We start from the raw sequence: 27,734 nt of genomic DNA, 5'->3' as shown, positions 1-27,734 counted from the left end.
TCTCCAAAAGTCTCTCTAATTTTCCTGTAGGCAGAATCTATCCTTCTTTCCCTAATTAAGGGAGATGAATATTTAATAGTCATGGGGTACTGGAATTCAATAGAAGGAAAAGGAAAAGAAGGAAAAATAGTAGGTGAATAGGGACTAGAGGAAAGGAATGAAAGAGTAAGCCACCTGGTGGAATTTTGCACACAGAGCATAATTTAATCATCACTAATACTTACATTAAGAATCATGAAAAAAGGGTGTGTATGTGGAAGAGACCTGGATACACTGTAGGGTTTCACATTGATTATATAATGGTAAAATAGAGATTTAGGATCCAGATTTTAAGTTGTAAGACATTTCCGGGGGCACATGTGGACTCTGATTTTAATTTATTGGTTATGAACTAAATCCGAAGAAATTGCCAAAAAAGGTAGCAGGTGATAGGGAATACAAATGTGTAAAAAATGAGACTGACAGGAAGTGCAAAATGGCTAAGCAGCAATGGCTAGAGGACAAATAGGAGGGTTTAGAAGCATATATCACCACGGGAAAGCTAGATACTGCCTATGGGAAAATTAAGGAGATCACTGCCGATTAGGCCACTAGAAAAATTTTATCACTTGGTGCTATGGAACAGTTAGCTCTCACAACACTGTACTGTGTATAAAAAGCTCCACCTTTCTTTTCAGATGTTCTGATGAGTTAATTTCTAAATGCATCAATAAATGTGAGCTACTAAACACAAAGTGAAAAAATTTTTCTAGCACCTTGTCAGCAGTGCTGCAAGTAAAAAAAAGAATTGTTGGACCCTTACCAAACAGGATTAACAAGGGATAGTGACTTATTTACAAAGAAGTGCAGCATGAATCATCAAAGGTTTGTTTGATGCTAGGAGTAGCACAGGTGTTGAAAGAACTGAAGTGACAAACACCTGAAAATAAGACAAACTATCCCGAGAAAGCCTACTTACAAAGTTTTAAGGACCAGTTTTAAACTGTGAATCTAGGAATGTACAACCACCCCACATATATTGTTCCCAAAGGCATGGAGACAACAAGATCAGATTAACTCCAGAGAGCACAGAGGCGTTTCAACAATCTTTCTTCACACGCCCCATGTGTGAATGGAACGGGAAGGAGCCGTAGCAACTGGTATATCCATGCCTTTCACAGTGGTTTATAGAATATGGATATAGATAGAGATGAAGAGGGCACTAAAAACTGACAAAAAGAATATGGAGAAGCAATCAGAATCAGCAAACACGAAAATTCTGTTAGAATATCAAGTGAAAGAACATTTAAGCTCTTTCAGGTAGCCTACTTACAAAGTTTTGTGACAAAAAATGGAAGCTGTGTGGGATAAATAAGACATAGAATATTTACGAGAGAAACAGCTTTTGAAAAGAAGGAAGGTTTGTGACACCAAAAATAGTTATGAAAGAACTTAGAAAGTGATTCTCCAAAAGTTTTTTTCTTGAATGTAGTATTACATGTCAATAAAACGTGGACAGTTAAAGAAAGGAGGGGGAGGGGATACTTGGTTAGTTTTGAAATTTGGTTGAGGTGAAAGATGCTTAAAGTGAAATGGACTCTCATAATGACAAATGAGGAAGTAGTTTTAAGAATAGGAAGAACGGAAAATTAGTGAAAATGATGAGTACGAGAAAAACACCTCCACTGAAACACATTATGACAAAACTGCCCACAATGCACAGTTGCCAACGGAAGTTTGAGGGGAAGAGGGGGAAATGAAGCAGACGACTTGGAATCATGGATGACACTAACAATAAACAAAGTTACAAGCAAGTTAAGGAAGATGTACAGGACAGAGGAAAGCGAAGAGCTTGATGTGCCACAGAAGAAGACTGAGTCACTTTGATGGCTGTGTAATTCTTTTTCCAACTAAACTTTCTTAGATTCTCTTCATGACAGTTCATATTCTTCCTTCTATTATTGCACTTATGAATATAATATTTCCCAACTGAAATAAATATATGACAAATTTCGTCAAAGAATGGATGTGCAGTGCAACTGTTTATTACATACCCATTAGCATAACTATCTGATTATGTGAGTGTATGACTTGCACATAATTCTAATTACTTTTCTTTGTATAACGTATATTGTTTCTATTAATGAAGAAGTACAATAAATTAAAATAAATGTCTAATCCGACAGCAGTTAGTGAAAATAAAAGAAATTTTCATCTCTCTCTCTCTCTCTCACACACACACTCACACTCTCTCTCTCACACACACACACACACACACACACACACACACACACACACACACACACACACGACTACTGGTATGCCGTTTTTTTTCCCCCCTCCACATTAAAGGATGCTTACCTTTATCTCCAAAATTTAAAGTAAACATTTTAGTGCACAGCCCATCAATCACTTCCACAAAGTAACTATAGCACAATCTTGTCAGCTACCTCTTTTCGTTTCATGACACTACTGTCATCATAGATGATGCACTAGTTTCTGTTCTCATTTGCACAAAAATGGCAAGTCATTTCCAAACACCATAAAGAGTACAGGATTCACGATTAACCATTGTGGAATGTGAACTGTAATTTCTCTTCATACAGACAATGCAGTCTCTCTCTCTGTGAATTTGTGTGCCCTTTTTCCTATATGAGAAGGAAACCAGTGATGTGCTTAACAATTATTTCATAAAACATAGTTTCTGTACAGAACGTCACGACTTCATAGAACAAGATAAGCTGGACAGGTCATAAAACATCAAGGAATTTTGTAATTTCATCTGAGTACATTCAGTGAGTGTTTAAGTGAGCATCTCCCTACATCATTCGTTCTGAAACAGAAACTGTTTCCCACTGTTGCAACACTTTAAAGTGCCTTAATGGAAATATTATGGTTCAATGCCATATTAAACCTTACTGCTCAGCTGCTTTATAAGCCACCTCCATTGGCTAGTAGTTAGTGTTGCTGGTTAATAAATTGGAGATCCCTTGTTCAAGTCTAAATGTCGACCCAACATTTTTTTGAGATGGAAAGGATGTTAATGTCAACACAGCATATACAATATATCTTGGAATCAATATGGAAGAGGCACAAAATTGTCCATCACCTTTTTGCTAGAACCATTGCAGCATCCAACGTAAACAACTTCGGAGCCTTATAGAGAAACTAAATACATCTAAACCTGGTTTTCTAATGGTCTTTTGAAACACAGTGCATTAACATGCCGAGTGCCACACACTTAGTGATCAATGTTTCATCACCAGGCCAGGCACACAGAATTACATGTGAGGCTCTGGTGTGGCCACTGGTATCAAACAATGGTTCTGCTGAGGTCAACAATGGGCACATTGAAGTCAACCGGTTAGACGTGACACCTCTTTGCTAGGCTGCTTTATTTGCTCATTTTGACTGTCTAAACCAAATATAGATATCAGCTATGTGGGTACAGTGCTTTACATTGTTTTGGCCATTACTCCCAAGATGTTTGATACTAATACCATAGATAGTTTTCTCACTGGAGTACGTGAAGTAAGGAAATCTGAATGGTTAACGTATTGTAAAGAATAGTTATCAGATCTCAACAAAAAATAAATAACACAGCTAGAAAGAGAGAAGTGAATTTGCCTTTTAAATTTAATCTTATAAGTTTGCCAAATGTTGCATATTTATGAAGCCTACTGGAAGGACTGGATACAAATTAATCATGTAAGTGCTCATTAAGTGGAGTACAAATTGGTGACAAGCACATCTAAGTTTGTTTATGTAAGCATAAAAGTATATGTATATAGTAACACATTTATACATTATAGTCAATTCACCATATATTGCAAGTGATTTATATTGTGAGCAAAACAGAGGAAAAAAATGTAGTGCTCGTTGTGGAAGAATAGTTAGTGACAAATTTCATTATGGTATGTTGTCTGTTGGTCTATTAGACTACTGTCCTGTCATTTTAATCTGTGCGCAGCATAGGTTGTGCATTACTCTTACCCACAAAGTTTTGTTAGCACAAATAAATAACACATTTTTAATGATGGTTAATTATTAGTGGTGCGAACAGAGTTACCTTCCAACAGCTACTTCTCTCTGGTAATGTACGATCTGACTGTGTTTAGATCCCTGAAAGTGCTCTGCACATATCACCTCTGTGCAACACAATGAAGGGATGCATAAATATATTTCTATTCAGATGGCTAGCAAAATTATGTGTAGACACGAATCGGCCAATGTCTATTGTGCAATACAACCAACAAAGTTTTAAAATGTTCAACTCCTTGAGGACTGAATTTCACAGCTAACAGTACACTATAGTGAAATTTTGATATTACTAATGCAGTTAACAGCACAATAAAATTATTTACGACAAAACGCACAGTTTAACGTGTAAATTTGATGTCTACTTGGAGGAACTAATGAGTGTATTTAAGAAGTGCAGAATCTTTGCAGGGGGAAGCAGAACTGAACATGTTTGTGCTACAAAAAAATAAATTACGTACGCGTCTTCATCGCAGCCTTTGTACAGACTCGTTAATCATTTGCTTCTTATGGCTAATGCGATCTTCAAAATAGTGAAACTGTTAAAATTTATTGTGAACAGTTGTCACATTATCGTAACCTTATTTGATGGGTGTAAAAAAAAAAAAGAAGAAAAAGGCTTTCGAGTATTATTTTAAGTTATACATGTCTGTTAAGCAAATATGATACATGAGATTTGTTCTTCTACCAATGTATAAATTTCAAGGATAGGTTCATTCTAAATCCGCGTTATGACACTTACCGTGGCCGTATGCTTCGCGGTGGCAGCGATAATGACCGGACTTCCAGCCATATCAATTTTCCTGTTTTATTTATGATCTCTTATGTCGGCTAGGTGCTTCAGTTACTATTATACGTGAACACTGACGGACGGTACAAAATATCCGATAACAGTATGTATAGTTTCAGAAGGCAGATCTCTTACTTCTCCAGGCTCACGAATTGTCTAATTCAACTTCACGGAAATGCACATGTATTAACCTTCATACACATTTTATACTGATAGTAGATCGTCTGCTGTTATCTTTCCGCGAGACAAATTTCTACGTAAAATGTAATGTTGGTACCGCTACTGCGGATTTCAACACTGTCAAGCAAGCAAAAAGAAATCAATTTTCGCAGGCGAAGCAAGGAAAACAGCCGCAAGATAGCAGAAGCAGAGGCAATTATATTAATTCGAATATATGTTACATCAGAAATAGAATTTGAAATACTTACAAATCTTTTCAATTATTAATATTACAAAGGCCCTACGCAATTCTTTTCTGTATTTCACCCAACGATAAATAACAAATATCTTGTTTCACCTGACAAGGTGGATTATGTCATCTCACGACGATATTAAAAATTCTAAACCGCTGTAGACGTTTCTAATTTTACACCATAAACAAGTTTTACTGTCTGCGGCGAACTGAACAACGGGAATGAGCAGTTAATGTTTATTCTGGTAACACAGCCAGTGATCCCATATTGTCGTTGTGGTGATGATTGTAGTTATCTTCCCTTTGCCGATTTATTTTGTAATTAGTTAAACATCCCTGAAGGGATCTATGGAAACCGGCAAGATGATATATGAATAAAGGTCCCGCAACAGTTTGTAGATGGCTAGATGCACATGAACAGTGGCGGCCCCTAGTTAGCAATATGTGGACCTTCTGTGCAGTGTTCATACATTTTTAACGTATCTTTCACTGCCGTATAATAAGTTAAAATAACGTCTAATAAAATCTTATTTCATAATTAAAGCTGCAACAGAGGCTATGCACTTTGATTTGTGTACAAACCTCACACAAAAAACATCAGCTACAATTGACGTTTATCAGCTCTGTTCAGTTAACGAAGATAAAACACTGTTCAGACAAGTAAATAAATAATGCTAACGCTTATTTTGTTTCTCTATCCAATTTGAAAATGATTAAACCTGTGGAAGGGGGCGGGGGGTGTACAATAACAAGTGAACACCATCTGTTCGTGCAGATGAATGCTATTTCGATTTGACATCAGGTCGTTTCGAGTATGTTCGGCTCGCCATTCTTTATGTGATTTTAAGGCGCTTCTCCGTACTTAGTTACGCACTGATGGGCTGGATAAGCGTTTAGCATCACTTACGCTATAAACAAACCGGAAGAATACCTTAGGCAAAGATGCTTCTACATTAGAAAACTATTACGTAGATAGAACCTGGACTAATACATCCACTAGTAGATTGTACCCAAAGAGATATCTCTCTGACTTAACACAAGCTTATTAGAAAGCAAAGAATTAATTATTAGACATCCTGTTCAGACAAAACGCACACAGAAGGATATTTATACAAAAACTAAACATATTGTAATCATTTTGCGATTTTTCGATTGTAGGCTGATCATGGAAAATTATGGTAAACGCAAATTGGTTTTAAAGGGCCACACAGCTGAGTCAGCTATTTTACATTTGCTGAGCACACAATAAAATATTTATAATGGTAAAATATCAGCAGCTGGGATCTTCTGCGACTTTTTGAAGGCATTCGACTGTGTCAGTCATAATAATCTATTACAAAAATGGCGTTTTTATGGTATCTGTAGCGAATGACATGCTTGATTTTATTCTTACTTAAGAAACAGAATTCAGAAAGTTGTCCCAGACTGTTTGAGTAGAAAGAAGAGGAATGCCACATTATCTATATGGGTAGCAACTGCAATGAGAGTCCCACAGGGATCAACCATCGATCCCCTACTATTCTTGCTTTATGTTAATGATTTATCATTTCATTTGAATCAGGAGGCAGAATTAGTCATATTTACAAATGATGCAAGCATTGTTGTAAGGCTGAGCAAAGACATATCGACAAAAGATATAGCAAATGATGTTTTCATGAATGTTCTGATTGCTTAGAAAAACCAGGCTCATCCAGTTTTGTACTGTCAAAAATATCCCATCTCCTATTAACCTATTTTACCAATGAGAAATAATAAACAGTGGAAAATAACGAACGAGTTCTGAGTTCTTAGGTAACATATCGACATGCATTCTGACAAAAACTGGTACTGGAAAAACAATGGTACTAATCCAGGGAAATGTTTAAGTTTGGCTATTTTTGCAGCAGTAGGAACTGTCATCTTTAGGGCTCTATAAGTCAGTAATTTAACACATATTACATATTTTCATTCACTGTTTTATTATACACTAATATTCTGAGGTAATTTCTTACTTAAGCAAAAGTCTTAATCACACAAAAGAAAGTATTTAGAATTATGTGTGAGGTTCTCATTGATGCCTTTTGTAGACATGTCTTTAAGCAGCAGAGCATATTAACCACAGCTTCACAGTACATTTACTCACTTATGAAATCTGCTATCGACAATTTCTCTGAATTTGAGAGTAACAGAGATATTCACAACTACGTCACCAGAAAGAAAAAAAAATCTGCATTACCTTTTAATCTGTGGCACAGAAGGGGATGAAATATGCAGCTATAAAACATTTGAAGTATCTACCTATGGAAATAAGATGTCTGACAGATAACAGAACTTTTGGCAAATGTAGATTAAAGATGTTTCCTCATAACAACTCCAATACAGACAAGTTGTTGAATAGAAGTAATTAGTCATTTTTACAGAAAAATCCTGTAAATGGCCAGTGTATAAGAATATAAAAATATTTTTTTTCTCTTTATATATAGAGTAATGAGCCAAAATATTATGACCACCTGTTTAATAGTACATGGTTCCACCTTTCAAACATAGTACTACTGAGATTCTGATTGGCATGGATTCCACAAGTCCTTGACAGAATTCTAGAAGTATGCAGCATGAGATGTCTATACACATGTGAAAAAATTCCCAAAAAGTATGGGATGGTGGTTTACTGCCACGCAACTGGCGCCCCGTATGTGTTCCAACAGGTATTTTAGTGTACTGTATGGAACTGGGGACCTAGAAACAACAGAGAGGTTTCATCCCTGCTGTAGCCCACAGTTGTACACAACCCCACAACAGCCGACAGCAGTCCACTCACACCACTGCTGCCCCATACCGAACCCACAGGTACTGTGTGGTTTGGTCCCCAGTGCATCCCCCTGGGAACATCTCACACCAGATGAGTGTAATCCCAGTGTCTGCACGATAGAGTAATTGTGGTGTATGCGTACATGGAGAAAGTGTTTGTGGAGAAATCGCCAACATAGTGTAACTGAGATAGAATAAGGGGAACCAGCCTGCAATAGCTGAGGCAGATGGAAAACTTCCTTAAAAACCATCCATAGACCGGCTGGCACACTGGACCTCGACACTAATCCGCTGGGCAGATTCATGCTGGGGACTGGCATGCCTTCCTGCCCGGAAAGCAATGCGTTAGACCACATGGCTAACCAGGCAGGCGTTCCAACGGGTACATACCAGGCACTTTTGCTGGCCAAGACATCGTAGTTAACTATAATAGACCCCTATAGCATGATCCTGACCTTGCAACATGGATAATTATTCTGCTGGAAGATGTCATCTTCGTTTGGGTAGACTTCAAGCATGAATTGATGCAGGTGGTGTGCAATAACGTTCACATAGTTCACTGCTGTCATGATGCCTTCGATGACCACTACAGATCCGATGTAAGCCTAACTCAGTGTACCCCATAGCATAACTCTGCCCTCACTGGCCTGTATCTGTGGTGCGATACATATTTTGTGCAGCCATTCACCTGGATCATGGTGTGTAAGGATCCAACCATCGACCTGGCGTAATAACAAATGTGATTCTTTCCACAAGTGACACATTTCTATCACTACACAGTGACAACTCAGTTATTCTGTGCCTACTGCAATCATAACTGACAACATTGTTGTGTCAACACTGGAACACTTAGAGGTCCTACGATGTCAAGCTCCATGTTCCCCAGTGGCCTTTGAATGGTGTGCTCTGAAACACTTGTGTCTGCACGAGCATGTACTCTGTCATTAGATCTTTCACAGATTTCTGCCCATCGGCGTCTACACAGTGGGGAACCCTCTGAGCTCTACCTTTTGTGATTAGATGCATTGTTCAGTACCATATGGCCTCTTCATTATTTGACCATCACTCAACAACTTTTCATACATGGTCATGACAGTAGTACACCAACAGGTGACCAGCTTCACCATTTCAGAGATTCCCATTTCCAGCAGAAATGATACAACTACATGCCCTTTTTCAAAAACACTTACATCAGTGGATTTCCGCATTTGTGGGTCGCGTATTTGCTATAATGGTGGATGTGTATATATGTATTTTCCAGAATGAAAAATGCACATATCACAGTACAAAAAAGGTGTTCATGTCCTGGGCAGAGTTAGGGATATAAAAGAAGGGAACTATCCTTCTAAATCATCTGTCAGCTTCAAAGACATTTAAATGAAAACATCTTGACACATTTTCTCTTTTTTACATGTTAGCATCAGTACCTTTGTCATGTAATAGAATGTGTCATGTCAAGTAAAGTAACTTGATACATGATATCATGTTGCATAACATGACACATGTCATCATGTCATCCAACATGACATTTGTTATGTTGTGCAATATGACACAGTGTGTCACTGAACTTTAGGATGCCTGCATCCCCATTCTTGGCGATTTCCTGTTATACACTCCTGGAAATTGAAATAAGAACACCGTGAATTCATTGTCCCAGGAAGGGGAAACTTTATTGACACATTCCTGGGGTCAGATACATCACATGATCACAATGACAGAACCACAGGCACATAGACACAGTCAACAGAGCATGCACAATGTCGGCACTAGTACAGTGTATATCCACCTTTCGCAGCAATGCAGGCTGCTATTCTCCCATGGAGACGATCGTAGAGATGCTGGATGTAGTCCTGTGGAACGGCTTGCCATGTCATTTCCACCTGGCGCCTCAGTTGGACCAGCGTTCGTGCTGGACGTGCAGACCGCGTGAGACGACGCTTCATCCAGTCCCAAACATGCTCAATGGGGGACAGATCCGGAGATCTTGCTGGCCAGGGTAGTTGACTTACACCTTCTAGAGCACGTTGGGTGGCACGGGATACATGCGGACGTGCATTGTCCTGTTGGAACAGCAAGTTCCCTTGCCGGTCTAGAAATGGTAGAACGATGGGTTCGATGACGGTTTGGATGTACCGTGCACTATTCAGTGTCCCCTCGACGATCACCAGTGGTGTACGGCCAGTGTAGGAGATCGCTCCCCACACCATGATGCCGGGTGATGGCCCTGTGTGCCTCGGTCGTATGCAGTCCTGATTGTGGCGCTCACCTGCACGGCGCCAAACACGCATACGACCATCATTGGCACCAAGGCAGAAGCGACTCTCATCGCTGAAGACGACACGTCTCCATTCGTCCCTCCATTCACGCCTGTCGCGACACCACTGGAGGCGGGCTGCACGATGTTGGGGCGTGAGCGGAAGACGGCCTAACGGTGTGCGGGACCGTAGCCCAGCTTCATGGAGACGGTTGCGAATGGTCCTCGCCGATACCCCAGGAGCAACAGTGTCCCTAATTTGCTGGGAAGTGGCGGTGCGGTCCCCTACGGCACTGCGTAGGATCCTACGGTCTTGGCGTGCATCCGTGCGTCGCTGCGGTCCGGTCCCAGGTCGACGGGCACGTGCACCTTCCGCCGACCACTGGCGACAACATCGATGTACTGTGGAGACCTCACGCCCCACGTGTTGAGCAATTCGGCGGTACGTCCACCCGGCCTCCCGCATGCCCACTATACGCCCTCGCTCAAAGTCCGTCAACTGCACATACGGTTCACGTCCACGCTGTCGCGGCATGCTACCAGTGTTAAAGACTGCGATGGAGCTCCGTATGCCACGGCAAACTGGCTGACACTGACGGCGGCGGTGCACAAATGCTGCGCAGCTAGCGCCATTCGACGGCCAACACCGCGGTTCCTGGTGTGTCCGCTGTGCCGTGCGTGTGATCATTGCTTGTACAGCCCTCTCGCAGTGTCCGGAGCAAGTATGGTGGGTCTGACACACCGTGTCAATGTGTTCTTTTTTCCATTTCCAGGAGTGTAGATGCACCCCCACTCTCGGATACTTCCCATTGTAGATGCATCCCATTTGCTAGATGCACATAAATTTTTCTTTTGTGCTCCCACCCCTCACCATACATGTAATGGGGAAGGGTTTGGGACAGGAATGGTCTCCTGGGTAAAGATCAGTCACCCACATCTAGAAATGAAAAAACTGTTTTAGTGTCCTTCCCCACCTCCCCCAAGGCAAATCCACCACTAGAAATTGTATTCTGCAACAAAAACTTCCCATGTAGGGTCTTTTGCCATGTGATATTATATACTGTTTTTAATGGCATGAGAATTTTCTGGATTCTGAGCACATGGTTGGGGACTTTAAACTACAAAGAGAACCATGCAGGTGTGCTAACACCTTACAGCTAAGGGAGCATACTGCACTGGGGAAATGGGGTTAACTCATAATAAAGTGCAAACATGTCAAAATGTTTTGATTTAAATATCTCTGAAGTTGCCAGACAAGTCGAAAAACTAGTTCCCTGCTTTTACATCCCTAACTCTGTGCAGGACATTGAAATCGCTAGGCTAGCAGGATAGAATGGATGTGGTTATACTTGTGGAAAGGGGCCAAAGGAAGTTACTGTCTGTTGCATTCAAATACAAACTTCATTTTTTAAAACACACAATCACACAAGCAAGAATAAAAACTCTCAGGTATGTAACGAAAGACCTCCTTTGATTTAAGTGAGATCGGCTGAAGGCCACATCGAAAATCCAAGGCACAAGGCCTAAGCAAGGAACTGAGGTACAGGACCTCTTCTGGTGGTTTCACTTCTTTAGGAAAAATGTTTTACCTTCAATATAAATAGCCTGAAGGCCTTAGCTTAAATTTTTACCGTAGAACTCAGCTGAAGGCCTCACATTAATCAAGAACAGTGTTATGGCTTAAGGCCGAGACAAAGATTTTCAAAGTTTCATATAAATAGGCTGAAAACTCGGCTGAAGGTCGCATATCAACAAAACAATTTAATGGCTTAAGGCCTAGGAAGAAGAGCTTTCAATTTGTAAAGGCTGAAGGCCTTATTTTAACATATTTCGTGTAAAACTCGGCTGAAGGTTTCATACTAAAGAATAACAATCTTATGATTTAAAGGCAAGACAAGGATTTGAATTTTTGATTGAAGAGAGATTAAAACTCCGCTGAAGGCCACACACCATGCAGAAAACAATTTTACAGCTTAAGGCCTAAAGGGAAGAGCTTCTAAATTTCAACTAAAATAGGCTAAAGGTTTTATCCTAAAATGCTTCACATAACTCTCAGCTGAAGGCCAGATACGAAATCCAATCAATCTCATAGCTTAAAGCCCAGACAAAGAAATTTTCAGTTTTTAATTTAAGCTGGAAAACTCTGCTGAAGGCCACATAAAAAATAGAAAATATTTCTTACAGCTTAATGGGAGCTGGAACGATCCATCTCCTCCATGATAATTTTAGCAAATAGAAGGAACATTTTTTCTAAAACTGTTAGACATATTGCTCTGAAATTTGGACTACATGTTCAGTGAATATTTCTCTACAAAGTTATAATGCCATGTTAAGAAATATTAATTTGTTTTTGTTTTACAATTTTTTTAAACAGATGCTTACTTTTTTCTCTAAAATTTTGCACTTTTTCTTCTATAACTCTTGGATTATACAATATTTTTTTACAATTTGTTATAGAAGTGAAGGAAAAGAAGTAAACAATATTGTGTATAAATTTCATTGATATACTGTCAGCAGTTTTTGAGAAAATGTTTCTCAAAGATAAAAATTTTAAAGTTACAGGAAATGGCTTCCAAAGTTTTTTAATACAATGCTGCTCCATATGATGGATCATCAGCATCCTCTTCTCTTTCCAGAGTTAGTTTCCTTTTCACTGGTCTTTTCTTCCCTTTTTCTGCATGTTGTAGGCTTTTGTCTCTTCTTCCTGCAGCTCTTAGTCTTTCTTCATCAATTAGGCGCATTGTGGAAATGGTGTTGTGTCCTGGTTGGAATCCTAAAGGTTTCAGTACATTTGATAATGTTTCCTTCATTTTATGTTGCCACTGTATCATATGCTCCAAAATACAATGTTTTTGTCTGTACAAACAGTCTTTTGGCAATCCTAATCCAAATTAAATTATTTACACTTTCATTTGGATTTTGTGTTTTCCCATGTAAACACTTTTCCAATAAACTTGGCTGTGATAAATATCTGAATATGGGCTTAATTATATCAATTGCAGCATTTGGCAAACTGTTTTTATGGACATATTCCTTTCCTGATTGGTACTTACACCATGAGTCATCACCTGTGGGGCACAGTGCATGTTGTGGGTGCTCATTTGGTGATGCAGTATGAAAAAATAGTGCCCATACTGCTCTCCTCATATGCTCAATGCTTCTTGTATTTTGCCTAATTGCACACCCATAATACCTCTGCAATCTATCAGTTGCTACAGCTGTCAATCTTCCTCTTCCTCGAAGGGTCTTACCATCACTAAGTTTCTGGGATCCTAATGTCTGCTTTAGTTTGTGCAAGCGAGCCCCATGTGCTTCTGCAAATGTCCAATGCACACTTGATTTTTAATGTGAATTCCACTTCTGTAAGGTCTGAGTTCCTCTACAGCTTCACATCCCTTAGAATCACCATCTCCTAAATAGTGTATCATAAATTATACCTCTCCTGTGATCTGGAAAACATTGCTTTCACTCCCTCTGCTTCCATCGCTCCTGTTGTGCCGTGACAATTTGTTTCACAACTTTCACTATGTTCGTCCTTGGTATTGCCCTTACATCTACAATTTTTTGAGAGAATAGCAACATCAATTACTTTGCAACTGTCTCCACTGGCAGCTGTCACAACTCCATTTAGATATTTATGACCTCTACATTGCCATGATCCATCTAAAGCAACAGATTCTCATTATCTGTCACAGCTTCTTCAACTGCTTTCTTCATTGTTGCTTGAGCAATATCTTCAGCAGAAGATCCCACCAATTCATTATAAAATCCAAACTTGGTTGGTGGTTTTGGCAAGTTCATAATTCCACATAACATTGTCCCTGCAGCACTGCCCATGCCAATGCAACGCAAGCCATACCCTAGCTTAACATTGCATCATACACCTTTTTTCCACTATTACCATTACGAGGAATACTGTAAGAATTAGAAAACGAAACTTCTGCAGCACATTTGTTACACTCCAATAAAATTTTATATGCCAAACCCATGTATGAAGCTATTTTCAATTCCAATCCACTTTCTTTGCAAACTTGGCATAATGCGTTATGTTTCAAAATATTAGAGAGCAAGGAAATGTTAATTATTTCATTCACATCATTACTGTCACTTTCATAGTTTACAAATTTTTTGTTGTATCCACAGGTCCAACTAACCAACCAACTCGCACACGCGCGCCCTGACCGTGGCATCGCTGGCCACAGTTCCTGTCGGGGCCGTCGGCGTCTCAGGGCGTTACCGCCGACGGAAGAGGTCGCGCCATGGCTGAGCTCGGGTACACAGCGCCCTCTGCCTTTTGCATATAAGGAGGAGCGCTGGCCCTGAGACGGACAGTCTATTGTCGATTTCTATTGCTAGCCTTTCGTGGAGTTTATAGCGGAGCCATTGCAGTGTGATATTTGCTATTGTATTCCACTAGGTTCAGTACACGGAATACTCTTGGATATTACTTGGACTTGTATTGCTGGTGCACGTTTCGTCAGAAATAAAGATAAGTTATCTCTTCATTCTAGCTGACGCAATTCTTGTAATTAATTATTTTTCGGCCAACAGACATAGCTACATCTCGGTCACTACCCATGCTTTATACAATTTGTGGTGGCTCCCTAACCTTGAGTTAGGGAGCCGTCGCAAAATTTTTCGTTGCTGTCACAAAGTTTCTTGCTGGAAGAAGTTCTATCACATTCATTTGGAGTAGTCGGTGAAGCAGTCTGAGCAGCATCTCCCTTCGAAACAACAAAAGATTTCTTCTTCCATTCATTGTGCCTTTTCTTAAACACTTGATTGCTGAAATGGGGCATATTAATATCCAAAAAACCAAATAGATAAAACAGGTACGAGCAAAATTCGTGAAATATGCAAAATTAAACAGCAAAACTACACAAGGCAACCTCCACAAGTCAACACATACAGTATAGCGTTTATGTTTACCGATATGAACAGTCACTTGTCACAGAGATAAAGCCATACAACGTTCGAAAACAAAACACTCTATCATTCTGCAAACATACCCTGCTTGCAGCCAGTGAGTGGCACCGTCAGAGGTGACACACCAAGTTGTTACAACCGTTTATGCAGCGCGTCAACTTTTCAGCGATAAAAAACACACTTAGTATTCATTTAGAAGGGTGAAACTTGATTTGTTTTATTCAGAAAACTCCAAATAATTTTATAATGAAAAAACCAAAATATGTTAATTTTATTATTTTCATCATTCTGGCTCCCCTTAAGGCCTAGACAAAATTTTTCAACTTTGATTGAAAAGGCTGAAAGCTCGGCTGAAGGCCACATACCAACTTCAAACCAATTTATGGCTTAAGGCCTAGGCACAAGGAATTTCAATTTTAATTTTGAAAGGCTGAAGCTCGGCTGAAAGCACATACCAAACAAGAAACAATTTTTTTTATGGCTTAAGGCCTAAGAAGAAAATCCTTGCAATTTTAATAAGCTAAAACTTGGCTCAAGGCCACACAGAGTACTTAAGACTAAAAAGGAAATCACTATGTAAAACACAAGAAGCGGCGCTCAGAAAGTTCCAAGGATCGGCCTGGGAAGGTAACACTAACGCATCTTTAGGTGAGACAGTCAGCCAGACTGACAGCATCTTCATCGGAAGGGAACCCAACCGAAAGCCAGCCAATGAACCAACCGACAAGATCAGTTCTGCTCCACCTGACCAGCAAAACAACAACAATATGTCAATAGCACAACGTTCTGGATACTGGTGCTCAATCCAGTCACGTCAGAATAAACGCCCAAAACTACGAACAACACCTGAGCTGTGGAACTACACACCGTGCTGGACAGCATCAACAAATGAGGAAAATACACTGCCAAAAACTCCGTCAACGACCAGGGCAGGTAACCGGAATGGCAACAGCCACAAGACAGAAGATAGCGCTGGTACACTGCAATAATGAATGAAAGAATTAAGTTAAACACCACACAGGAAGACGTCTGCAATTCTAGCCGACTTCCATGCACGCATGTTGTTGCTCGTGGGAATCTCCCAGAAAGCAACAACCAGGATCAAACAAAGAGATGTGATAGCAGCTGAGGCTTGATAGTACGTTAAGTGAGCACTCAGCTTTAGTGTCCAGAATCAGTGGGTGATGAACTTTGTAACCCTTGCAAGAAGCGCCACACAACCCCAACTGCGCGCGCTCGCCGCCAGTGGCTCCAGCCTGACTATTCGCCACGGAGACTTCCTCGCTGCTCTGCCCAAACTCACCGACTGCCCAACAGCCGGAAACGGTCAAAAGATCAAATATACGTCGGTCAATGAGATGACCGACCGAACGACCAACCAATGGTCGTTCCCACACCAATCTCCTTCTGTCGGACATTTCATATGTGTCGCCAGCAGTTGGCGAGCACTGGCTGTCCGCGCCTCACCAGCGCTCCATCTGCGACTACACTGCTGCTGCATCCCGACTGAGCTCCCCACTCCATTCCAGACACACAACGACGCGGAAATACTATCAGTCGCTCCAGAGATGGTACAACAGTGCACTTATCGATAAGCGCTGCTGCTGCTATTCACGGGCAGGTAAGGCAGGAAGTTAGTGACTCCAGTAAAAGGAATAAGGAAACGAGACGGTAGTACCATAAGAGAAGATGACAAACAATAAATGGCATAGACACGAGCCATGCACGGCTCAACCTCTCCCCCTCAAAGATGAACCCGGGGGTCACATACCAAAATGAAATTGACTGGCAGGTCCTCAATGAAAGCAAAAGACAATGACCATGAGAAAGCCACAAGTGAGACACTCGCTCAGACCCGTCCATGCAGAGGCAACATGCACACTGACTACCCAACGTCCCTGCACAGGAAAGGACCGAGCTATGTCCCGAAAGATGAGCCACTCAAGTACCATTGCTAACTCAACAGCGCAAGAAGCGAGACACCCACTCGAAACCAACCACGCAGAGGAAACACATGTCGATATGCAACCCGACGTCCCTGCAATGAAGAAGATCCCGAGATGTTTCTCAGAAGATGACAAGCTAAAGAACTATTCACAATTGAGACCAAAGCTGCCAGAATTTAAGGCAAGGTGATGTCTTGGAACCAAGGCATTAACCGTGCTTACACCCTGTTTCGTGACTGCCACTCGGTTGAGTACTTCCAAAACACAAATAATGTCCTCAAGGCCCCTACCAATCTGAAACAAAAATTCAATGGCTGCTCCTGTCTCACCCTCCACCACCGGCTTGACGTCAACTGGATGAAGAACGGCAGCATGCAAACGGGCCACTAAATCCGGAACACTGCCATCAATAGGTCGGGCCTTATTTGCCAAGTTGTAAACAAGATGGTCCTTCCTGAGCAGGCCGATCCTTGGACACTGTCTGGCCGCCATGACAATACAGCTGGAACAATCAACAAACAAAACAGTATGGTGCCACAGAACAGAAATAAAATTAAAACTGACAGTAACTGAAATGGCAAGAACACAAACGTAACCATGCTCTGCTACCAGTGAATTCCCTGGGCTAGCAGAACGGAGCAGATGCGGTTTTGTTTGTGTAAAGGGGCCAAAAGAAGTTACTGACAGTTGCACTCAACATATAAACTTCATTTCTTAAAACACACAAGCAAGAATCAAAACTCTCAAGGTTTGAACGAAAGACCTCCTTTGATTTAATTTAGATCGGCTGAAGGCCACATCGAAAATCCAAGGCACAAGGCCTAAGCAAGGAATTGAGGTACAGGAGTTCTTCTGCAGGTTTCACTTCCTTAGGAAACACGTTTTACCTTCAATATCAATAGGCTGAAGGCCTTAGCTTAAATTTTTCCCGTAGAACTCGGCTGGAGGCCTCACATTAATCAAGAACAGTGTTATGGTTTAAGGCCGAGACAAAGATTTTCAAAGTTTCATCTAAATAGGCTGAAAACTCGGCTTAAGGTCGCATATCAACAAAACAATTTAACGGCTTAAAGCCTAGGAAGAAGAGCTTTCAATTTGAAAAGGATGAAGGCCTTATCTTAAAATATTTCGTGTAAAAATCGGCTGAAGGCCTCATACTAAAGAATAACAATCTTATGATTTAAGGGCAAGACAAAGATTTTAATTTTTAATTTAAGAGAGATTAAAACTCGACTGAAGGCCACACACCATGCAGAAAACAGTTTTACAGCTTAAGGCCTAAAGGGAAGAGCTTCTAACTTTCAACTAAAATAGGCTAAAGGCTTTATCATAAAATGCTTCACATAACTCTCAGCTGAAGGCCACATAGGAAATCTCACAGATTAAAGCCCAGACAAGGTAATTTCCAATTTTTAATTTAAGCTAGAAAACTTGGCTGAAGGCCACATAAAAACTAGAAAATATTTCTTACAGCTTAAGGCCTAGACAAAATTTTTCAACTTTGATTGAAAAGGCTGAAAACTCGGCTGAAGGCCACATACCAACTTCAAACCAATTTATGGCTTAAGGCCTAGGCACAAGGAATTTTCAGTTTTAATTATGAAAGGCTGAAACTCGGCTGATGGCCACATACCAAACAAGAAACAATTTTTTTTACGGCTTAAAGCCTAAGATGAAAATCCTTGCAATTTTAATAAGCTAAAACTTGGCTCAAGGCCACACAGAGTACTTAAGACTAAAAAGGAAATCACTATGTAAAACACAAGGAGCGGCGCTCAGAAGGTTCCAAGGATCGACCTGGGAAGGTAACACTAACGCACCTTTAGGTGAGATAGGCAGCCAGACTGACAACCTCTTAATCGGAAGGCAACCCAACCGAAAGCCAGCCAATGAACCAACCGACAAGATCAGTTCTGCTCCACCTGACCAGCAAAACGACAACAAGATGTCAATAGCACAACGTTCTGGATACTGGTGCCTAATCCAGCCTAGTCAGAATAAACGCCCAAAACTACGAACAACACCTGAGCTGTGGAACTACACACCGTGCTGGACAGCATCAACAAATGAGGAAAATACACTGCCAAAAACTCCGTCAATGACCAGGGCAGGTAACCAGAATGTCAATGGCCACAAGACAGAAGATAGCGCTGGTAGACTTCATTAATGAAGGAAAGAATTAAATTAAGTTAAACACCACACAGGAAGACGTCTGCAATTCTAACCGATTTCAATGCACACACATTGTTGCTCATAGGAATCTCCCAGAAAGCAACAACCAGGATCAAACAAAGAGATGTGATAGCAGCTGAGGCTTGATAGTACGTTAAGTGAGCACTCAGCTTTAGTGTCCAGAATCAGTGGGTGATGAACTTTGCAACCCTTGCAAGAAGCGCCACACAACCCCAACTGCGCGCGCTCGCCGCCAGTGGCTCCAGCCTGACTATTCGCCACGGAGACTTCCTCGCTGCTCTGCCCAAACTCACCGACTGCCCAACAGCCGGAAACGGTCAAAATATCAAATACACGTTGGCCGATGAAATGACCGACCGAACGAACAAGCAATGGTCATTCCCGCTCCAATTTCCTTCTGTCGGACAGTCCATATGTCTCCAGCGGTCGGCGAGCACAGTCTGTCCGCGCCTCACCAGTACTCTGTCAACGATGTCACTGCTTCTGCGTCCCGACTGAGCTCCCTTCTCCATCCCTTCTCCACTCCAGACACACGACGACCTTGAAATACTATCGTGGACTCCAGAGATGGTACGACAGTGCACTTATCGATAAGCGCTGCTGCAGGAAGTTAGTGATGCCAGTAAAAGGAATAAGGAAACGAGGCGGCAGTACCGTAACAGAAGATGACAAACAATAAATGGCATGAACAAGAGCTGTGCACGTCTCAGACATGATAGGTACGATAGGAGAATTTTCATTCTGGCTCCCTTCTTTTACTCTACCACTATTTTGACAGTAGACGACCATAGATCAGCAACCGATGTAGATTTTTGTTGACTTGTGTGACAGCTGATCCAGTATAGGTTTTTTATTGCCTTTCGAACCAAATTGCTTGAGTTGGGTACCATTAGTCTGGCTCCCCTACGGTTATGTGCCTAGTATGGTTGCACATGTCCAGTGTAGGCTAATGTGTCCTCGGAGCACACTAGCCTCACCACCGCTTCAAGGTCAGATACCTATGGGAAGTTTTTTCTTTTTTTTTCTTTTCATTCTTTCCTATGTTTTGTTACATGTATTTTAATTTCTAAAGAATGGTTTAATTTTTTATTGTTTTCAATTATTTTGTTTTATAGTTATATGCATTTTATTCATATAAGCATATGAAAAATAACCATAAATGCTTAAGACATTGCACAAAACAACAGCAAACATAAGTAAATTACTGAATGAGATATTAAACACTGTGCAAATTTTATGACAATAATGTTTATTAATATTTAATGTTATATAGATAGACTTGTGATATGACCATATCACATCAATAAACTTACTTAAAAGGTTACTATATGGCAAGCTGAACGATTTATGCAACAAATAATAAACTATTGAAAAGCATAAATCTTGTTAGTATCTCTTACATTAAAATTCTTCATCTTGTTTATTTAAAGTAAAAATTGAAAATTAAAAATTGAAAATTAAGAAACTGCCACTAGAAAAACTCGTCCGAATAATTTTTGGTGTGAAATGTTGCGACAACAAATCGAAATTAGCTATGAGTATGATTGGCTGAAAGAAACAAAAGAGCTGTGAAACAATGTATGCACGACAAAATACTATCAACTTTCCAGTCCAGTTAGAAAACTGACGAACTTAAGCTTGTCTTGCCTGAAAATACAGTTTCTAAATGAGAGCATAGTAGTTTTTGAAGGAAAAAGCAGTAAAACATTTTTTACTCGTTATACATAAGACGATACTTTTTCTGACATATCTTTATAGCAATTTTCGGCTTAATTTAATTTCTGCATGTTCATCATTGAAGTCTTATATGCTCGTTCAAACAGTATATCATTTCTTACATCGCTGGTCTTAATTCTTGTTTAGTAGATGCATTGTTTTACACGTACAAAGATTTTTCGATGATTTTAAGCCACTGGCTAAGAAAATTTTTAACGTATATAGGCTCATAGGGAGACATATAGCTAGTCATTTTCCTCTCGTTCTCTCTGCGAGTGGAAGAGGAAAGGAGAACATGTTTTTTTTTGTTTTTTTTTTTCACGAAAATCCAAAAAAAAAAAAAAAAAAAAAAAAAAAAGCAAAATTTTTTCAACCATTTAAAACTCATAATTGATCAAGGTCTGATACGTCCGCCCCGATAGCTGAATGGTCAGTCCGCTGTTAGCAGCGGTGAGGCAAGGTCGTCGTGCCTGTGTCCCCCTGTTAACGCACCGCGCGCGCGAGTGTTTACCTTTCACTGTGGCGAGTGTCACGCGTCCGTGTCTCGGTAGTGCCATGGTGCACTCGTACCACAAGTCCTCAATTAAGATCACATTTCAAACGGACTACGCAAGACCTCGAGCACTTGACATTGAACACTTCATCCGGGAAGAACTTCACCTCAAGACATGATTGGGATCCACTTTTCTATAACACAAAGTGTCGTTTACATAAAACTGATCAATGAAAAGGCGTGCACTGATGTTGTGTGCCGACACACTCATGGACTTAAATTTGAGCACCCTGATGGCCACAGAGGAACTGTCACGATCGACCACACTGGATTAGGCCTTCGCACTCTGAGGGTCTTCGAGCTGCCATTTGAAGCCCCGCCAGATGTGGTGTGACAGCTTTCAAATCGTACGGCAACGTGCTAAGCCACCTGGCTGAAAAATGGCAAACGTTTGAGACATACTCCGTCTTAAATGGAGTGCGACAAATTAAGATTGAACTGACGAAGCATGTGCCATCCTATTTAGTAATTGGCGGCTGCAGAGCCATTGTCATGTACGACGGACAACCACGTACTTGGGCCGGCTGTGGCCAGGAAGGACATGTCCGATCGGCTGCATTCAACGCCGACTGACTCAGACACCGGTTGGTGAAGTTCCATCCCCGGCGACGCCTACTTCACTCCCCATCACGTATGCAGTGGCTGCAAACGCAACAGCTGTTCCTGCCCAGGATCGTAACACCATATTGCAGTCAGTGGTCGATGACAGTGTGGCGGACGTCATATCCCACTCTACGACGTCATCAATTGTGCCACCGAGACGAGCCTAAAGAGAAGATGGAAGTAGAAACAGAAATTTTCCCGACTTCTGCCCTCCTACTGAAACGTCCCCTTTGAAAAATTATTGAATTACTTTGCTGATAAATCTCTTACATTATTTGATTTTCAAACAGCTGAGCAAAACTGAACATACTCAGACATTGCGCTCTTTACTATTCTGATAAAGACTAAACTGATACACAATATTTTTTAGCGCAACGCAATCTGACTTTCAATAATCCCTACAAAAGAATGGCCCTGACTAACATTAACCTATACCTTTCACAAATCACTTACCTCAAAAAAATCTTCGTTACTCGAACTACTGCAATACAGCGAGCGCCACTACTGCTAGCTAAATAAAAGATTGAAACTACTGAAGGCACTAACTACTGATAGGCATAGTTAGCAAATGAAAGATGTTGATAGAAAAAAACAATGTATTTACCTTAGTATTGTTCAAAAGTCATATAATATATATCAGTTCATGACATCCAGTCTTACAAATTTACTGTCTCTCTCCAGATCATCCGCTCTCACAACTCCGCCATCTCACTCCCCACATCCACCACTGCTGGCGGCTCACCTTCAACTGCGCAACACTACGCGCTGTTAACAGCCAACAGCCCAACACTACAATAGCCAACAACAATGCAAACCAGCCACAGACTGCACACAGCACAGCCAGTGATTTTCATAAAGAGCGCTACGTGGCGTTACCAATATAAAAACCTAAACAGCCTACTTGCACTACCAATGGAGATCGCATCAGACGATTGCCGCCCGCACTGTGACACAGAACAACATGTCCAAAAACAACGGTCCCCTCGAAAACGCAAGAAACGGCGCCATGCGCCATCCGATGATTGCCTGCTTCGGATGTGTGACCCGGACGAACATCGGGTGTCAGACAACACTCAGGACTCTACCGCCACAACTCACCCCTCCCGTCACGATGCTACGGCGAATACAATTTCTGAGCCTCAATCTGACACTTCTGCTACGGAACATGCGCGCGAGCGCTCTACTGACAGCACTAATCGACAGTTACCAATTCCTGCATCTGATTCTTGGGCGGATGATGTCGAGGATGAGCCACAGCACTAGGAGGATGCCGAGGGCACAGATGCTCCCTTGGCTGTACCCAGCGCCGACCAACCACAGTGACTACGGCTGTATCGTCAGCCTCTGTGGGGCCGCCCCTGCCGTCCACACCTGCCCTCCTAAACAACCCTGCCGACCTGGCTGACCAAACATACCGTCTAGCGACGATTAACATCAACAACATACGTGCCCGACATAAACTAGCGATGCTACAGGATCTGCTCAACGCAGCAGACATCGACATTGCGCTTCTTCAAGAGGTGTATGTCGCAGACTTCAAGGAACCCTATGGCTACATGACTTAGGTCTCACATGCGTCGGCCAATGGCAGTGGTGTGGCGATCCTCCTCCGCGAAGGTATATCCGCAGAAGACGTCGAGTATCTCCCTGATGCCAGAGGCATGGCTCTTACTGTCCAAGGATTCAAACTTATTAACATCTATGCACCGTCAGGATTTGATCGGCGTCGCAAACGATCCACCTTTTTCGCTCATACAATCACGCCCCTCTTTATGGGCCGTCAGGACGCCTTGATATTCGAAGGAGACTTCAACTGTAGCCAAGCACCTAAGGATCAGTTACTACATCATTATCCCTGCACAGAACTTGCGACAATTATAAATGATCTTCAATTGGTGGACTCATGGGAACATGTTTGTGGCGATCGGTCCGGATTTACTCACTACACCAGCCATTCCTCCAGCCGCATCGACCGGATTTACATCTCGCGCTCCAAAGCAGTGGGGACGAGAGCTGTCGAAGTTTGGCCCTCAGCGTTTTCTGACCACGAGGCCTACATCTGCGCCATTACCCTCGGTCGCCAGAAGGTATGGCACAGCCGTGGTCCTTGGAAGTTGAACGTTACTCACCTAGCCTCTCAGGAATGCCGACGCCTTATAGAGAGCACGTGGGATTCTTGTAGCCGCCGGCGTGGCGCCTACCGGTCTACACTGTCGTGGTGGTTACTCTGCGCCAAACCAGCCCTCCGGAAGACCTTGATGGCTACGGCCTAGATGTTGCAGCATGGAATAGACATACCATGCACTTTTACTAAAGCATCTTAAGGGAATGTACAACATTGCCGTACTCACCTGCACGGCAGGTGACGGTGAACCGTACCAAGGCACAGATCATCAGATTAACACGTTGCCACCTTGAGGGTGCGATCGTCAGATCGCGCACTCAAGACAGAGTGGCTCAGGAGGAACCGTCCATGTACCACGTCATTGCAGAACGACGGCGCCGACGCAGGACACTGATCCAAGCTATCACGACGAAAGACGGACGACGCCTTGATACCCAACGCAATATAGGAAACTCCCCTCATGCTCACTACACTAGGCTGTACTCGGAACATCGACATCCCACAGAGGTGATCGCTGAAGTGTCTCAACTCACTTATGGCACGATCTCTCCGATAGCGGCAGCGGATTTGACTGCAGGTGTAACGGAAGAGGAAATCATTGAAGCAATACAGGCGGGGGCTGCTCATAAGTCTCCGGGATCTGATGGCATTCCTCTGGAATTTTACCGGACATATCAATTGCTGGCACCAGCATGGACCGATATTTGCCGCGATCGTATGTCTCCCTCGACGCAGATCCCTGGGGCTTTCCTAGAAGGACTGATTGTGCCCATACACAAACCACGAGGCGGATCCAGGATCAGTGATTATCGCCCCTTGATATTACTCAACAGTGACTTGAAGATTTTCACCCGGCTTCTGGAGGCACGCCTAAAGCGATCGGTACAATGTGTTGTGCCGCAGGACCAGGCATCGTTAGGTGGTGGTCATAATATTCGCACTGCATTGTGCCGATGTCGAGATATGATTACGCTAGCCAAAGCTCGCCAACTGCCAGGAGTTTTGGTCTCACTCGACTTTAGCCAGACCTTTGACAGAGTCGCCCACACAATTTTGATGGAGGTACTGCGACACATGGGGTATCCGGACATCATAGTTAAGGTACTGATGCTTCTCCTACGCGATGCGACGTCCAAGGTGTTATATAATGGCTGTCTCACGCCGCCGATACAGATACAGCGATCGGTGCGACAAGGCTGCCCTCTTTCGGCGATATTGTACGCTCTCGTCTCGGAACCACTCCTCTGCGGCCTCCGACAACGCCTGACTGGAATGTCCCTTGTTGGACACACTTTTTACTGCACTATCTATGCGGATGATCTGGTATTCCTTCTTCGCATAATGACGATGTTCGTGCAGCACTGGCGTGTGTGGCGACCTACGGCGCGGCGTCGGGGAGCCATCTCAATCTCCACAAATCGTACGCCCTGTCTATAGGCAGAGGTCTACCCGACGAGAGCGTCGCACCGCTACGAATCAGTGACACAGTCCGCTGTCTTGGTATTGAGTTTACATCTGACATGAAGCGTTCAACAGCCCTTAACTATAGGCGCTTACTGAACCAGAAGAGAGCAGGAACAAGTGACCACCGTCTTAGACATCTAGACCTCCTGCAACGGACACGATATGCTAAAGTCTATTTTGCGTCACGATCCCCCAGTTTGCACAGATACTCCCGATACCACCTACCCTGGCTCACCGCATGTTGGCGGTTTTGGGATCCTTTGTTAATACGGGTATGTTATTTAAGATTCGTTACGAGTCACTAGCCCTCCCGCGGAGCAGAGGGGGTTTAGGCCTTTGTCATGTTCAGAACAGAGCGAAGGCTCTGTTCGTCAGCTGTCACTTGCAACTGTGGCGACGAAGTCCGACGTGCCTCACAAGTCTCTTATTGGAGGCCTTACGACCAATCTCACTCGCACCCCCTGTGATGATATCGGACATCCCAGTACCTTTCTTCTACAGTAGCCAATTCTTCCTTGAATTAAGCTACATCCGCACCGCGGCTACTACCCACACGCTTGATGATGACGAGGGCGATATATGCTGCCATACAAATGAACAGGACGCCGAATGTGATTGAAAGCAAACATCACACTACAAAGTGGCGTGCTGTGTGGCAGGCAGTGAATGCCACCACCCTTGATACTGACGTGCAATCTGCATGGTACGTAACTGTTAGTGAGAAACAATTGTGCCAGTCCCGCCTACATCACATCCACCTCGCCGATTCCCCCTTATGTGCCACATGCTAAGTGATTGACACGGATGAACATCGTTTCGAATGCGGGTCGGCAAAGGACGTTTGGTATTTGGTGCGTCAGATATTGGCTTTTCACACACGCACGACTCCCGACAGGATAACTACCCGATCACTTCTTTTCCCCGATGAGATGTATTTCCCAAAAGCAAAAACGAACTCTGTGACGTGGATTAGCGGCCACGCTGTTCACTACCTATTCGGTAATGGCGAAAAGACAGTACACGATTTTTGGTATTACCTCAACGATTTTCTCCGCTCAGGGTCTGGGTGTTGTGCTGACTTCATCATCATTTCATCCCCATCCGCCCAATGTGACGTCGAATGTAATAAGACCGGCACCAAGGCGGCCGGACCTGCCCCGCAAGGGGCCTCCTGGCCAATGACGTCAAACGCTCATTTCCATTTGTGTGTGCGAACAACAGGTACGAGAAAGCGTTTCTCACAGCGCTTCATATGATGTTTTTTACTGCATATATCAACCTACATCAAATGTGAAACACGAAAGACATGTTTTTGGTGTCGTGCCACTGACTGCTACAATGACATACGTGAGTATGAATGACGTGTAACGACTTTTGATCTCCTCGGTGACTTTGGTAATGAGTTTAATCTCTCTTTCTACCGACAGGACAATGTTCCAGTCCATGTTTCTGTAGTACGCAGCAGTAAATCATTTGATTTTGCTGGTAGATCCTTGTTGGGCCCAGTCCAACCGAAGCTTCTCGTAACCAATGCAGAGTCGAGTCTTTCCGGCTGGAACAGCCGGCAACATTGTTTAAGATCATCGTTTACAGCAATGGCATCTACGTCGACATTTCCAAGATCGTCGCTGTGTTATGTGATAATGGAGAGCACGCCTACACGATCAGAGGTGTTGATCCAGAAACCTCTAACCGACTGCAAATTCCCCACCGCCAAAACAGTGTTGCTTCACTGGCCTACCAAGACACCGAAACAACAGCTATGGCAGATAATTTGCAAGTGTTAGACAAAAGGACCCATACCATCTCTGGGGGTGCCTCCGTACATTAATCACTTCGACCCATCGCATCGTGTAAACGCGGTCTGAGTTACTTTTATCAATGTCAACAAGTTTATGTTGACAAGGTGGTGTCACAGATGGCGTTGCATGTTGTGCATCCTGTATCG

General features: G+C 42.5%; 1 protein-coding gene across 1 annotated transcript in view; it reads right to left on the bottom strand.

Moving 5' to 3' along the window:
• Positions 1-5,088, bottom strand: part of LOC124605367 (acyl-protein thioesterase 1) — a 141,608-nt gene extending 136,520 nt beyond the window's left edge. Inside the window, exon 1 of the mRNA XM_047136996.1 lies at positions 4,760-5,088. Within this exon, the coding sequence (XP_046992952.1) occupies positions 4,760-4,810 (51 nt within the window). The 5' untranslated portion in view covers positions 4,811-5,088. The remainder of the gene's footprint in view (positions 1-4,759) is intronic.
• Between the last annotated feature and the right edge of the window lie 22,646 nt (positions 5,089-27,734).

Source organism: Schistocerca americana, chromosome 3 (genome assembly GCF_021461395.2).
Source record: "Schistocerca americana isolate TAMUIC-IGC-003095 chromosome 3, iqSchAmer2.1, whole genome shotgun sequence".
Classification (NCBI taxonomy): domain Eukaryota; kingdom Metazoa; phylum Arthropoda; class Insecta; order Orthoptera; family Acrididae; genus Schistocerca; species Schistocerca americana.
This window is presented reverse-complemented; position numbering and strand designations above follow the sequence as displayed.